The sequence below is a fragment of the Blennius ocellaris genome, assembly GCF_963422515.1.
Source record: "Blennius ocellaris genome assembly, chromosome: 24".
Classification (NCBI taxonomy): domain Eukaryota; kingdom Metazoa; phylum Chordata; class Actinopteri; order Blenniiformes; family Blenniidae; genus Blennius; species Blennius ocellaris.
Window position 1 is genome coordinate 3,568,096 of NC_137673.1, and position 15,006 is coordinate 3,583,101.

Consider the following 15,006-nt stretch of genomic DNA (forward strand, 5'->3'; position numbering starts at 1 on the left):
AACCTTATTTAATTTAGAAATGTTCATCAAAAGTTATTACTTTTTTTTTTTTTAGTTTATTAAACGTTTTTGCTTCTTCCACCGTTGGGGTCGGGTTAGGGAGACACACACACACACACACACACACACACTCTTTAACTCGGTTGATAAATCAAAGCAGTGACCAGAAAACCTCCAGGAATGTGTGCGGGGGGTCACCTGGGGGGGTGTCCCACACACCTGTGGGAGGGACAGGTCCACTTTCAAAGCTCCAGGCAATCAAAGAGGAACCACCTGAGCAGAACTGAGCTCTGATCAGTTACCTGACACAGGTGTGTGTGTGTGTGTGTGTGTGTGTGTGTGTGTGCGTGCGTGCGTGCGTGCGTGCGTGCGTGCGTGCGTGTGCTGTCTCAGAAAGACCAGATACCAAAAAACAAAATGGAAAACCAAAACAGGTTGAAAGAGAGAATCTACACGTTTGAAGGAGACGAGCCAGAATTAAAGTATAAAGAAGAAGTCGGAGAAATAACTCAAAGACAAAATACCAAGATCGGCACAACAAAACCAGAGACATTAGAAAAAAGTGTGTAAATGACATTTTAAGGTTCATTGAATTGTTTATTACATTTGAAATAGATGCCGTGTTTCAGGTTGATTCACTGACTGTGTGATCAAATTGTTTCTCGTATTTTCATCGATTTAATTCAAACCTTTTCAGATTATTCAAGTCCACTTATGATTTTAGTGTAGTTGAACTGTTATCGCCAGTACTTAATGCGAGGAAGAGGTAAACATGAAGCATTGCTTTTAATTGATGTTAATATACACTCTTAAACGCCACATATACTAAATAATAATTACTTGCTATTTAGAAAAATGGAGTAGTCATAAATTGAAAACTAAGTAATAATAACTAATAACTAACTAATACTTTGAAAACTCAAAAATAATATGGATACTCGTGTATGAGAACAATTATGTCAGCTTGGCGTATTTTATTGTTTAGAAATTAAAGTGAAATGAAAATATGGACGATCTTCAGAAAGGACTAATCTGATCAATTTATCTATTTGCTTCTGGATTCACAAAGCCAAACGTCTCCAATGTGAGTTAACGGCACGGTGAAGCTTCTTACCCACTCACCCGGGGGTTAAGGGTCATTTAAAGGGGGCGTGGCTTCCCGTACACGTCACCAACAAAATGTCAGTTACAAGAAGAAACGTCAAACCAATGTGTAAAGTAGTGGGATTACAATATCGCCAGTAGATCCTAGATTTTCTTGTTGTGGGACGTCGTTGACAAAGTTGCTCTGTTCCCACCTGCTGTGTCCAGAACACAACCTGCTCGGGAGAAAGAGAGGTGTTTCCATGACAACGCACCACCAAAAGAGGCTCTTCCGGGCCGAGTTAAACCCCCAGAGCAGGCGGAAGGGGGCGTACGGCGCCGTCCACGCCGTGCGGCGCTACCTGGGGCAGCGCGGCGCTGGTGGAGGGCGGTTCCCCGCCATGAATTACGGCGGGCGCCGCTCTGACACGGAGATCCTTCACCGGGCCGCCCGGCGTGACAGGACACGAGCCGGGCGGCCGGCCGAGCGCGCTCGGTGCTTAATGGCTAAATTGGGAAGACTGTTACTAATCGCTTATTGAATAATGAAAGTGACACAGCTGATAAAAGATTTCAATACGCTGGATTATTTATAATATTTCACTTAAGCCTCTCCGGCTGACTAATAGGAGGGCGAGTGGAGGAGCCGGGGAGTGAAGACGAATAATCACCTCTGAAGATCAACTCGTCCGTCTTCGAGTCTGTTTGTTGTGTCTTTTACCGCTTCTGACTGTTTGAGGACCTTGAATGTGCGTCTTCATGCGTTTTGTCGTTTCACAACTCCGTTTTTAGTCTCCTTTTGTACACATTTCACTTCCTTTTAATCACGTTGTGTCCTTATAGTACATCTTTTAAAAATCATTCCATAATCAAACATCTCTTCACACTTTTCTTTCATATTTTCCCCACAATTTTTGATTCTTTCCTTGTGTCATCTGAGTTGCTTTGTATCTTTTTTGAGGGCGAAACAATAATAATGGAAGAATAACACTTGAAAATAGATTAAGGTGATCAAATGTGGCTTAATTAAAAAAAATATATCCTATTTATGAAGTTTGAATGATTAAATTGATTTACTTTAAAAAAAAGAATTAAAAAAAATGACAAATTAAACAAAACATGAGCTACAAAATGATCAAACCAACACAAAATGTCAATTTAGATCAAACTTATCAACTTTATAATCCACGTTTAATTTCTAGTTTTCTTACTCATTCACAAATTGTTATGTATTTATCTTTTTGATTTTTATTTTCTTGGGCATCGGGAGGCTGAGCGGGAGAGGAAAGGGGGGGCGGAGGAGGAGAAAGCGAGGAGAGATGAAAGCAGATGCGGCGGCCATCCGTCACTCAGACGGCCGCTCATCCTGTCAGCTGCTTGATGCCTCGCTGATGGAGAGACCAACATTACACATCTGCCGCCGCCGCCACATCTGCTCAACCTGCCACTGTGTGTGTGTGTGTGTGCGAAATGAAAGTCGCCTGAGAAAATCTGGACTCAGTAACTCAGGATGAACTCCAACGTGGGAGCGTGTCGGTAAATAAACATAGAATCCACTGAGGCCAAACCAGAGTCAGTCAGTGAGGACAAAGAGGCAAAACTACCCCAAAAAAATCAGCCGTGAGACAAAAATGTGACTGAAAACAAGACACGTCAGCGACAATATAACCAAAGAAATGAGCAAAAGAATTCAAACCTTGACTAAAGCATGTGAACCTAAATAATAAAGAGCAAAATGGCTCGGAAATACAACAAATCTGGAAACACGACGACGAAACTAAAGAGAAATTGTCCTGAAATTATGCAGAAAAGGCGACAAAAACCCTGAACATGAATAAACTAAAGAGAACCAACGACACCTGAACCTGAAAGGAAATGAAAGGCCCAGAAAGGCGACAGAACAAAGCGTCTGCAGGAGCTTTCATCTCCAGACCGAGAGGAAGAGAGCGGGTGGAAGGATGAAGGGGCGGACAGAATGAGAGGATGAGGAGATCCCGCCCTCGCGGCGGAGGCCGGGAGTCTCCGGTGACGACATGGCTGCCTTTCCCCACCCGGGTCTTCACGGTTTGCTTTTTTTTTTTTTGCCGTCGTGCTCGGCGGTCAAGGCGGGGCTCGGCCGGGGCGAGGAAAGTGTGAGGCGAGGGGAGGGGAGATGGCGTTACCTTCCGCAGTACCAGAGAGGCCGTCGGCCTTGAAGTTGCTGGTGCTCTTCTTCCGCCGGTGCTTCTTGCGGTTGGCGTGCGGCGACGGCGGCGGCTCCATCTTGGGGCTGGTGGTGCTGGAGATGCTGGGGCTGGAGCAGACCGAGTCTCCCAGGCCCGTGTCTGAGGGGTCAAACATGGACATGGACTCAAAGACGAAGCTGGACTGGAAGTCGTCGTCTCATTCTTCTGATACGAGTCAAATTTGTTTCGTTATTTGCAGGTCAGACCGTTTATGTCAGCTTTGGACTCACTTCCTGGCCGGTTTCCGACTTATCTTGACTTTGTTAAGGTGTTTTATTTAATACATTTGTTGTTTTAGATGTTGATTGTTAAAAAAACAACAAAAAAAAATCAGAGACCTGCTGCTTTTTAAATGAGAGAAGCTCCACTTCAGTATTTTGAGTAACGTAACACCACAAATCAGAGCGGATATCATCAACATGATACGGAGTCGTGTCGAGGTAGAGTCACTGGGGCAGAGCTGCGGGCGAGTCAGGCTATCCGAACAGGAAGTGGAGTCTCTCTCTCTCTCGCTCCTCCACTCGTCATGGCGGCTGCTGACAGCTGTGACTAGCGGCGGAATAAAATAACATTCAGCTTCCATCAATATCACGGCGCGGCGACGACGCTGACACGGGCCCGGTGTGTGTCTCGGTGGAAACGCTAAACACACACACACGGTTGTGTGTGTGTGTGTGTGTGTACGAGTGCTCGCCACCGCGTCCCCAAACGGCAGACAGCCCCAAGGACGGCCATAACTTATTTTACAATCGTTTAGTCTCAGCTCAAGTGGAAAATGTGACAACTTATCTCTGCTGACAAGATGCCATCCCCGAGCGCGCAATTAACCGCCGTGGATTAACGGCCCTCCCATCTGCAAGCCGCGCTCCATCCACGTCAGCACCCCCCCTCCTTCTCCAGACTCCTGCCTCCCCCCCCCCGATGCACTTCTTCAGTTTGAACATCACCCGGCTGCTTTCAGTTGAAGACGTTCGGACGATTCAAATCTCTAATTAAAAAAAAAAAACTTTTACACAGAAATGGCAGAAGCATGTTGTGCCACAAGAGGGTGCTGTTGTGTGTTTTTATGTTACAACCACACACATACGCGACGTTACGATGACGAGTACGCGGACCGTTATTAACAGAGCCAGGGCGTTTTCAAAAAGTTGCACGCGGCGTCCCGTTTCACATCCTTAGAGTTCGTCCATTTCTGATGTGAGAATACGTGAAAGCAAACATCGTCCTCGTCTGTGGGTCTTTTCAGGGCCGTGAAAAGAACAATTAACGCCTTTAATCCTCATTTTTAAGAGACCTACTTTGCATTAATTGTCCCTGGGACCGGCGGGGACACTCACCGAATGTCCCCGCAGACACATCGCGACCGAAGCGTGTGCGAAAATGTGTGTGTGGCCCCTGGGTGCCGACTGAAAGCGCTTAACAGGTCTAAACGCTATTTGAAGAGGACCGGAGGGCGCGGAGACCGACCGCTGAGCTGTCAGTCAAGATCATCGTCATGGCGACAGACAAGCGGCGCTGATGGCCGTCAGTCTTCAAAGCGAGTGTGTTTGGTACGTCGCTTTAAAAGATGCGCACACACAGGAACACACACAGACTCCAGTAGCCTGACAGTTAAAGCAGCATTAAGCTCTGGCGGGCGGATCAATGGGAGATAAATGGGGGGCTCCCTGGGGGGGGGGGGGGGGGAAGCACTTCCTGTTGGTCTTCACCGACCTGTGCTGACGCCGGAGTTGGCGATGACGGTGGCGTCGGTCCACTGGTCGGCGCTGGACACGGAGTACGAGCGCTGGTGCATCCCCTCCAGGCCGCGGCTGTTGAAGGACACCAGGCTGACGCCGCTCGCCATCTGAGACGCCGACGTGCTGCTGGTCACCGTACCTGGTGGGCGGCGGGGGGGGGGGGGGGGGGGGGGGGCAAGAGGTCAATGTCGGGACGCTGCCCTCTACAGGCAACGAGGAGGCATCACAGGAAAAAGAGCTGAGAAACCCTTTAAAAGAAGTTGCTTTAAGATAAACGTGGCTATTTAGTCCAAATAAACAGACGCAAGTAAAGCGGTTCAGACGGTTTGGGGATTTAATTTACAGAGTAAAATTCTGATTGAAATGTTTTTTTAAAGGGCTTCGATGCATCATTAGCAGCAGTTACTGAGTTTTTAGTTTACCGCGATAGCCAAAGCTTTTCTAACAGCAGAATTTGCTCTACACATGACTTAACATTACACTTTGTTAAATCTCCAGTTAGCAGCACCAGTTAGCAGGTTTATAGCAACTTAATGACACAGACTTAACTTCCCAATGTTTAGCGCTGTAATTAATATTCTAAAGCTTTAGCTGCATAGCTAATTCAAACCTTAAAACCACAATGATCTGATACTTTATGACTTCAAACGCATCATTAGCTTCACAGTGAAAGAGGATAGTTACTTCCATTATTAGCTGCATTACTATACAGTGTTGGCACCATATTTTACACTGTAGTGACCTTCAGATTTGGTTCTCCTCTCACCAGCTTTTCTCCGATTCTTTTGGATTCTGCAGTAATCTACTGGATAGGTTTCGATCATTCGAAGACGATCGCTTTCGAGCGGCCTGTATTTTGCGACTCATTATTTCCTGCGCCGACCCAACATGGCGTTGTTTAAAAGCCGCTCCGATCGATTTCGAGGAGCTCACTGTGTTACGGCAGAATGCAGCCACGTGCCGGGCGGCTATTTCCAATAGGAGGAGGCTCGTCTTCTTCCTGCACCAATCTCAAACCCGTTTCAGGTTTTTTTTTCTCCCTGTGCGGCATCGCGAGCGGCGACAATCCACTGACACGCGTCTTTCTATTCCTGCAGAGCATGCGTCCACGCGGCCGTCGCCGAAAACACAGGGGGACCATAAAAGGCTGCTTCTTACGATCTGGCTGCTTAAATCAAAGCGAGGAGTTGGTGAGAGGCTGCGTGGTCCAGCACCTCCCCCCCCCCCCCCATACCCACCCCCACCCCTCGCTCTCTCATTACAGCTCATTTCTTGGAGCTGGCTGAGTGGAGCCAGCACTTTGATTGCATTAATATTCATGACAATAATTAGTACATGCAGTACGGCTCACTGAATATTCATGCTATTAGCTCGGGCCTCCTGGATCCCTCTGTGTGTGTGTGTGTGTGTGTGTGTGTGTGCGACACGCAGCAGCCCGCTCCACCTTTTGTTTTACGACGTCTTCCTTCAGGTGATGAGAGGGAAAAGCGTTTTGTGCATTTCAAGGCTGAACTCCTGCTTTTTATCGTCGACTCTCATCTGTTTAATCAACCTTTATTGATTCAGGAGAGGACAAAAACATGCTGTGTGTTTATGATAAGGGGACAAGAGCGGCGATTAGCGGCTAATTGCTGCTGAGATCAGACATGAAATGATCATTTTCACTGGCCGAGATGCTCCTAATGGTTTCTTTATAAGACTCAAAACGTGGCGACGAAGCTTTGTGATAATGTTTTATCTGGAATCACATTTTCTACTCAGTTTAGAGACGTCTTGATCGTAACTTTAAACTTATTGGATGGTTGTTGAGTGATCCAGTGCACATTGCTCATGATTTGTCATGTTTCTTGATTTTTTTTATTTGTTTTTACTGAATTTGCAACAGAACATAGGCGCATTCGTCCTCTTTCACTCTTGTTGACATTGTTTACTTGACTTTAAAACAGGTTTAGCTCAAAACATCTGAACTCTATATTGTTCCTGATCTTTGAAATAAGATCGTTATTCGTGAGGAAGTACATGTGTAGAGAGGACGGCGTTTTCGCCACGTGGTGTTTCAGGAGGCCTCACCTGGCGTCTGTCCCAGCTGCAGGCCGCTCATGTCCTTGGTCAGGCCGTTGGTTTTGGGGCTGGGCACGGCGGCGCAGGTGGACACGGCGCGCGGCGGCCTCTTCCCCGGCACCTTCACCGTGGTCCGGAGCAGGTCGATCTCCTTCCCGTGGACGTTCTGCATGTAGTCCTGAGGGACGAGGGACAGAAGGTGCGGCGTGCGGCTCAGTCCCAGCAGACGGGCAAGTGGAAACAAATGAAGTGTGCGTGGAAGCGATCTCATTAACGTGAGTGGGATTATTCCTGACGACGTCGCCCCTGAATCCCGGAATCACACAAAGGAAACAAAGCCACGCTAATCCCTCAAAGCGGCGCTGAAGTGGTCCGGCAGCCCGGCTCTGATTGGCTCCGCCCCCTCGCCAACACGCCCAGGACAATAGTGGCCGCCACGGAATGCCCCCCGCGGTGATGAAACGACGAGGAGAAGTGGTAATGACCGACGAGAGGCGCTTGTTAAATCCACCTTCACGCCCCCCCCTCGGAGGATGCTGGTCGTGACCCGAGAGGAGCAAGGCATTGTGGGAGGTCGGTCTTTATGAACGGGATGAACCCGCTGGGCCGGATTAGGACAAACACAAGGGAGAGTGGATGTGCTGGAGGTTTGCATTGGATATGAAGGTATGGTTGTGTTTATAATGTTTAAAGAGCCTTCAGTGGCAAAACGCTCTGATTCGACCGAATTAATGATAAAAGCAAGAAAGTGAGTCTAAAATAAGGATTGGAACTGAGAAGTTTGAACCCGGGATCCAAACTAAACTCTTGTTGGGTTTTGGGAAAATGGAATCTTTTGAAAACGGCTTGCGATATGGAACTTTTTGTCAAAGTTCGGATTTCGTCTCCGTGGAAACGCTGCTACTTTTCAAATCGTTGCTGGGTAAATTCAACAGGCAAAAATGATGCGTTTTCAATCTCAACCTTACGTGTAAATGCCGTATAAGTCAAAAGTTAACCTTAAACGCGAGGCGACAACTAGTCCACAACCTTTTTGTGGAAACGAGATGAAACCCAAATTGAAAAACGCAAGTCGAGAACGAGACCAAAACCAAAGCGAACCCAGATCCGATCCCGAGTATATTAAACCAGCCAATCAGAAGGCGGTGGCCCCAGAAGTGTGGTGATGTCATCCGATTTACACGGCGCTGGCATTCGGGTCACGATGTGCGGTTCCACGTGGATCTTATTGGACCCACCGCGCTTTGAGCTGGAATAATAAGTATTGGTGGCTTCAATACTGAAAGCATGCTCGCTTTGCTGTAACTGCAGAACAACACACACACACACACACACACACACACACACACACACACACACACACACACACACACACACACACACACACACACACACACACACACACACTCGCTCAGGTCTCTCTGTGTTTCCCGCCTCCCTCTGGCAGCTCGGCTGACAAAAGGCCAATTCAAAGCCAAGTGCTCTCGACGGCGTCTTAACAAGCCACTGGAGAGCCCTCGAGCCAGCGGCCCGCTGGGTAAACCCTCCGCACACACACTCCCCTCCGACAGATTGACCGAGGTAATTGAGTCTCCATTTGCATCTGAGTGCTTTCATCATCGGCCCGATCGTCCCGACGCCGCGCGGCGGCGTCCAGGACGGATGTGTGTATCGACCAAACGCGCCGACAGCAGGTGGCGGCGGCCCGGCGAGCGCGTCGTGTCTGCGCGGTATAAATGGACGTATAAACGGCGGCGTCAGTGTGAGAAATGTAACATGAACAGAGATGAGATACTGCTGACGCCGAGGGAAACAAGAATCCATACAGAGCGAGCTCCTCCACAACACGATCGATGGATCGGGACACGGCAGCAGATAAAAGAGGAGAAGAAGAAGGAGGAGGAGGAGGAGGAGGGAGTCGTGGGAGCATGAGGAGATGAGATAGATGGAGGAGACGGAAGAGGTAGGGTTTCAAACTCAAGTTCAAACAAAGTAAACCAGGTCCTAAAACGAGCTTAGAAAACCCCTAAAAACCAGCACAAAAACAATAAAACCAGTCGAAACGCACCTAAAACCAACTAAACCAGCTTCAAACCAACAGGATCTGTTTCACTTCAGAAAAGTTTCAGGCTCTGAAAGAAATGTTCTCTAAAAATCTAAGATTACTGCGTAACCTGCCAACTGTATTCTACAATCTTCCACTTGCAGTAAACATGTACAGTTCAAACGGTGTTAATTGTTAAACTCATGTGGTTGCAGAACTTGTAAAGTCACTGTATGGATTGTAAAGCTGCTGACATGTAATTCCTCAAGCCACTGTATAAACTGTAAACTTCATGTGTAAATAAAAAAAATAAAAGCACTGCATTGATTGTGATATTATTATAGTTGCAAAAAAACAAAAACAAACCCTCAGTCACCTGTATCTGGATATTGTATTTTTATTCGGGATTAAAACAATTTGCCATCATCTGGAAAAAAATTTTGAGTTTACGTGTCTAAAGTATCACTTCACATAAATTGGACACCTTTATTGTGAAAGGTGTTGCGTCGTGTGAACCTCCACAGACGCATTAATAAATTCTGACCCAGGGCGGTTTTGAATGTCATTTTTGCCAATCTAGTGTTTTTAGATCAGCCTCTGTCAGTTTTCATATTTATACTTAAAAAAAAAAAAGAAGAAAAAAATCCCATGGCGGGCCGGATTAGATCCTCTGGCGGGCCGCTTCTGGCCCCCGGGCCGCATGTTTGACACCCCCGGTTTAAACGGATGTAAAAATCACTTTATGAACTGTAAAGTTGCTGCAAAGTCGGTATAAACTAGAACGTCGCCCTGTGGAGTTGCTGTACGGCTTAAAAGTTGCTGAACAGCCTGTAAAGTTGCTCTATTACCTCTACAGTTGCCGTATGACTTGTAAAGTTGCTGTATGGACTGTACATTTGCTGCAAAACTTGTGCGAACCATAACGTTGTTGTATAAAGTAGAATTTCGATGAAGCAGTATTTTTGTGCTTTGACCCGTCGGCGTCCTGCGAAGCGGCGATCACCCGCAGCGAGGACACACTGTTGTCGTCTCTGCTGATTGGTGTGATTCCGGGTTGCCGCCGCTCCTCTCGGCCTTCCGGTATTCTTAAAAAACATCTGTGAGTCTCAGCGAGACGCGGGGCCATTAATTAGCCTCTCCTCTTCTTTTGGCCCGATTCCGCTCCTCTTTCAGACTTTTCTTGCCAATTAGGTGGCATCTATTGCCATCCACTTAATTAGCGGCATTAATGTGATTTCTTTGCACATAGTCGGGCAATTAGCGGCGCTGATTGAGTTTCATTCGATTAGCCTTCGCAAACAGGCTAATTGACGGCGGCGCTGCAGATGCAGCGCGTTGAGGAGAAACCTGGCTTTCTGCTGCCGGAGGGGCTTTGTGTGTCTGTTGATGTGTTAACTGATGACTTTTAGCGCTAATTTACTGCATCAGCTGCTCTAATCGCTGACGGACGTGCGCGGCGTGCCGGGGAGCGGAGGAGCCGGCTCCGGAGGGAATCGAACCCGCAACCCCGCCAGGAGAGTGTGGCGCACAAAAGCAGCGGGGCCCCCGGGTCCAGTGCGGGTGGTGAGGAGGATTATTTAACGTGTGAGACGACGCCGCGGACACGCACACCTCCGCTAACTCTACTTTTAATTAACCAGAGGTTTCATTTACCAGCATGTGGCCATTTTAACTAGACTTCTTCTTTATTTTCTGTTTCGTCGTCTGCTAAGTACTTTATTTACATGTTTAATCTGAAGAGTAGATGGACTTTAAATTGCTTTTAACAGATGTGGGGGTGTGAAAATAATCTACCACAGCGTCTGTGTAGAAAGTATATTAAAAACACATTTACACAGCATCGGAGGTAAAGTTGCGCTGTATATATGCACAGTGCTGTTCTGTCTTCTAATTCAATGCGTTTTGAGTCGTCTCATCAGATTGTTAATATCAGTTTTCACCTTGATTTACTCAAGTCTGACATTGAATCCGAATTATTTAGGAAATTTACAGAAACTATTGTGTTTGTGATTCTCAAAGAAAACCTGTATCAGTCAGGACCGAATCAGACTGAGTGGCAATCATACAAACACAGTGTGTGTGTGTGTGTGTGTGTGTGTGTGTGTGTGTGTGTGTGTGTGTGTGTGTGTGTAATAAAGCAGCATCGGGGGCAGGATATTGTGCCAGCAGGGCAGAGAGCTGGGGCAATTAGCAGAGACATTACAGCTGATATTCACATCATCAGCGCCGACGTGGGCAAACAGATGACGAATCCTAATTAATACACAAGCCATCAACACTGTGTGTGTGTGTGTGTGTGTGTGTGTGTGTGTGTGTCAGGCAGTTTGTAGAAACACACAGTAGAGAGATGAGGAGCAGCAGATAAATGGAGGTCATCACTGGCTGGCACAGTGCTGCAATCTAATAAGCAATCAGAGCCTCACCACATATATGTGTGTGTGTGTGTGTGTGTGTGTGTGTGTGTGTGTGTGTGTGTGTGTGTGTGTGTGTGTGTGTGTGTGTGTGTGTGTGTGTGTGTGTGTGTGTGTGTGTGTCTTACGTGCAGGCTGGGGTGGTAGGTGAGCAGTCCGTTGTCACACAGTGTCACGTACTTCTTCTTCCACTCCTTGTTGAGGGACTTTCCGCTCCTCTTCAGCAGCATTCCCTGCAGGACGACACGGCGCCGTCACTCAGCGTTTCACATCGTCACCGTCACAATATCACACATTTTAATTCCCCAAACAAAAATGACAAACATTTATGGCGACATTTTGTTCAAGACACAACGGAGGAAATAGTGATTTCTTCTCCTCCATAACCTGAGGAACACACACAAGCTTTATTCCTTCTAAATTCAGTTAATTAAATGTGTAAAGTGAACATTTGAATCATAATATAGTGTTGAAGAATATTCTCATGTGTCAACATAGTAAAGTCAGTGTAAATAAACATCAATACATGACAATTATAGGACCATATTTCTCTAAAACTGACCGTAAAAGCTTCTGTAAATAAGCTTTAGTCCCTCGGAAACATGATCTTTTTCCGTATTCGTTTGGATAAACATCAATTAGAAACACGCCACAAAAAAAAAAGAGAGAAAAAAGCAAAGGTGCCATTGTTAGTTTAAAAGGAAACACAGACATTTGTCTGAAAAGGGGTTAGGAGTTCGTCTTTCCCCCCAAAACAACATTTTAACAGGAGGAGTCTGCAGCGGAGCTCGACGCGGCGAGAGGAGACGGAGGGAAATCAGCACTTATTTAATTGTCTGACTCTTTCCTTCTCTTTTTTTCCTTCCTACGCACATCAGCTGCGGCTGACTGACCGTTTAGGCCGAGCGCCCGCCCGCCGCCCGCCCACACTTCATTTGAGCCGGATTCATTAGGGGAGGGAGAGAGAGAGAGAGAGAGAGAGAGAGAGAGAGAGAGGAAGAAGGTCAAAAAGACGGCGAGAGAGAGGCATGGAAGTGGGAGAAAGAGGGGGTTTTGGGGGGTGGGGGGGGGGGGGCAGCGGCGGGGGATAAAACTGTCCGCTGATTAGCAATTACAGCCGTGCTGCCACGCGTGTCACTTCACTGGACCTCTACAACATTAACACTCCGACAGAGGATATTAATAGAGTCCAGCCGTGAAGGGGTGGAGGGGGGGGGGGGGGGGGGGGGGGGGGGATGGACGGGCCGGCTGATGGACAGAAGCCTGCTCCCCGCCGCCCCGACCGCTCAGCTTTCATTAAGGCGGTCGGTGGCGGTGGGACGGGCCCGGGGTGACCCTCGCCGCCAGTGACGGCGCGTCGGGTGTAATTGGCGGTGACATAACGCCAGGGAAGGAGCGCCTCCGAGTGACAAAGAGGGAAAGTGGAATGCGGGCGGCGGCGTGAAGGGGCGAAGGTGGCGAGCGCGCCGGGGAAATGAGACAAATTTATTACCCTGGAAGGTCTAAAATATCTCCCAACTCTGTCTCGGGAGTGAGGAACGAGACGGGAAATCATCCTGTAACGAGGACGGAGTGACAGCCGGCGACAAGGCAAGGAGAGGGGACAAAATAAAAGCTTCGCCAACTCACGTCACACTTTTAAGGGCTCTTAATTTGAAGTTAAGCCTGGAATGAACTGACCGCAGACGCCGGACTGTCTTCTGGTTATTACGCACAGTAAACCCGACACATCGCAGCCTCACCGACTGTTACATGAGACACTGCAGTGTCCTGCCACAGCTAATGGACGGCCCCAGTCCTCATCCAGGAACTACCACCAATGGACTGTCCTCTGGTTCGTCCAGACAGCGGCGTCCCCTCAATAACACCACTTACTCACATGTCCCTTTGTCCACAACGGTCCACATCGTGTCACCAGGCTTGAGACGGATAGAGTCAAACATGCGAGAGGCTCTAATCCGGCCAAACAGTGATTAAAACACCCATAATGCAACAGTTATAGAGGACGTTTTTGGGACATTTCACTGTATTTTGCAACAGAAGGTTTCATTAATTTGGCTTTAAGTCGAAATGGTCATTTTCCTCAGCAGCTGTTTGGTTTCCTCACGTATAATTTGCGTCACAAGAAGACTTTTTTTTTTTTTTTAATTGAAAGATTATCACGGCACTATTTTACCGGTCCGGCCCAGTCGGGATGAAATCAGGTTGCACGTTGCCCCCTGATCTCAGCCGCCCCTCTTTGTACCACAGGTCCCGGGCTGTCAGCCGGAGAAATCAATCTTGGTGATTCCACTAATTCTTGCTCCTGTAATGAGGTAGTGAAACAAAGCTCTGCGTGGATTGTGTGTGTGTGTGTGTGTGTGTGTGTGTGTGTGTGTGTGTGTGTGTGTGTGTGTGTGTGTGTGCACAACAGCAGGGCTTCCCCACGGTGTGCTAAACACGACTTGACGAGCTTCCCGCTGCTCTGAAGTGAAAGCTGCCGGCAGCCGTGCAGCTGTCAGGCCAGCTGATCATCCATTACTGCCTGTTAGCGAGCGAGCGGCCGCATGTTTCCCCGGCACACGGAGAGGACGTTGTGTTTACATTAGCACTTGTCATCAATTAGGACTTTCTCCGGGGTCGAACCCGATCCGCTGGGATTTTGATCAGTTTTAATCAGCCGACAACCGGGAATCAACGAGCAGTTTACACTCTTTACACTTTATGAGATGATCAAAATGACAACGAGAAAACATCTCGAACGAGACGGAAAACAGAGGGATGCATGTTTTTTTTGTGTTTTTTTTTAAATGCAACGCTCCAAAATGCTGATTCAGAGGTTTCGCCAGATTGGTGTCATATCGTGATCAAGACTCATTCCGACGTCGTTGATACACAACAAATCAATCAACACGAAAAAGGCTGATGTTAAAGTGCACTAATATATATCAGATTTATTCCTGCCTGGTCGTGACATTTCACAAAAGGCGTCTCAAACTGTTGCGGGAGTGTTGGGAAAGTTGAATTTGCTCTGTCTGGACTCAGAGGATTTAGTACGACACGGTAAAGACCCAACAGTTTCCTGCGGTCTTCGATCCGGTCCTGGTATTTGGGGAGGGAGACGTCGGCGGATTAATTCGGGCCATCCATCGCCGAGACGACAAGCGATCAGTTTGGCTAATTGAACGCCACGTTGAGATTCTCCTGATGGGTAATATCTTTCATTACTCACCTCCCCGGGCTTCGCGCACTCTTCTTATTTTACCTTCGGGAGGAGGTGGAGGGGGGGCGGCGGCGGTGGCAGCCATGACAGCTCACAAGGTCTCCGCATGGGAGAATAGATGTGGGGAGATAAATACATCCCCGGATACACTCGCTCCCCTCGCGCCGCGCCACTTCTCCGCCCCGGTGAAGTATTGTGGGGTAGTGCTTTGCGAAAGGTCGCTCGCTTAGGGGGGGTGGGG

At 47.9% G+C, this 15,006-nt stretch overlaps 1 protein-coding gene across 1 annotated transcript in view; it reads right to left on the minus strand.

Moving 5' to 3' along the window:
- agap1 (ArfGAP with GTPase domain, ankyrin repeat and PH domain 1) overlaps positions 1-15,006 on the minus strand; it is a gene marked incomplete at its 5' end in the record, with an annotated part of 90,471 nt that overhangs the window by 26,611 nt on the left and 48,854 nt on the right. The window contains 4 exons of the mRNA XM_080520024.1: positions 3,246-3,407; positions 5,022-5,186; positions 7,118-7,286; positions 11,692-11,796. Of these exons, the coding sequence (XP_080376150.1) occupies positions 3,246-3,407; positions 5,022-5,186; positions 7,118-7,286; positions 11,692-11,796 (601 nt within the window). The remainder of the gene's footprint in view (positions 1-3,245; positions 3,408-5,021; positions 5,187-7,117; positions 7,287-11,691; positions 11,797-15,006) is intronic.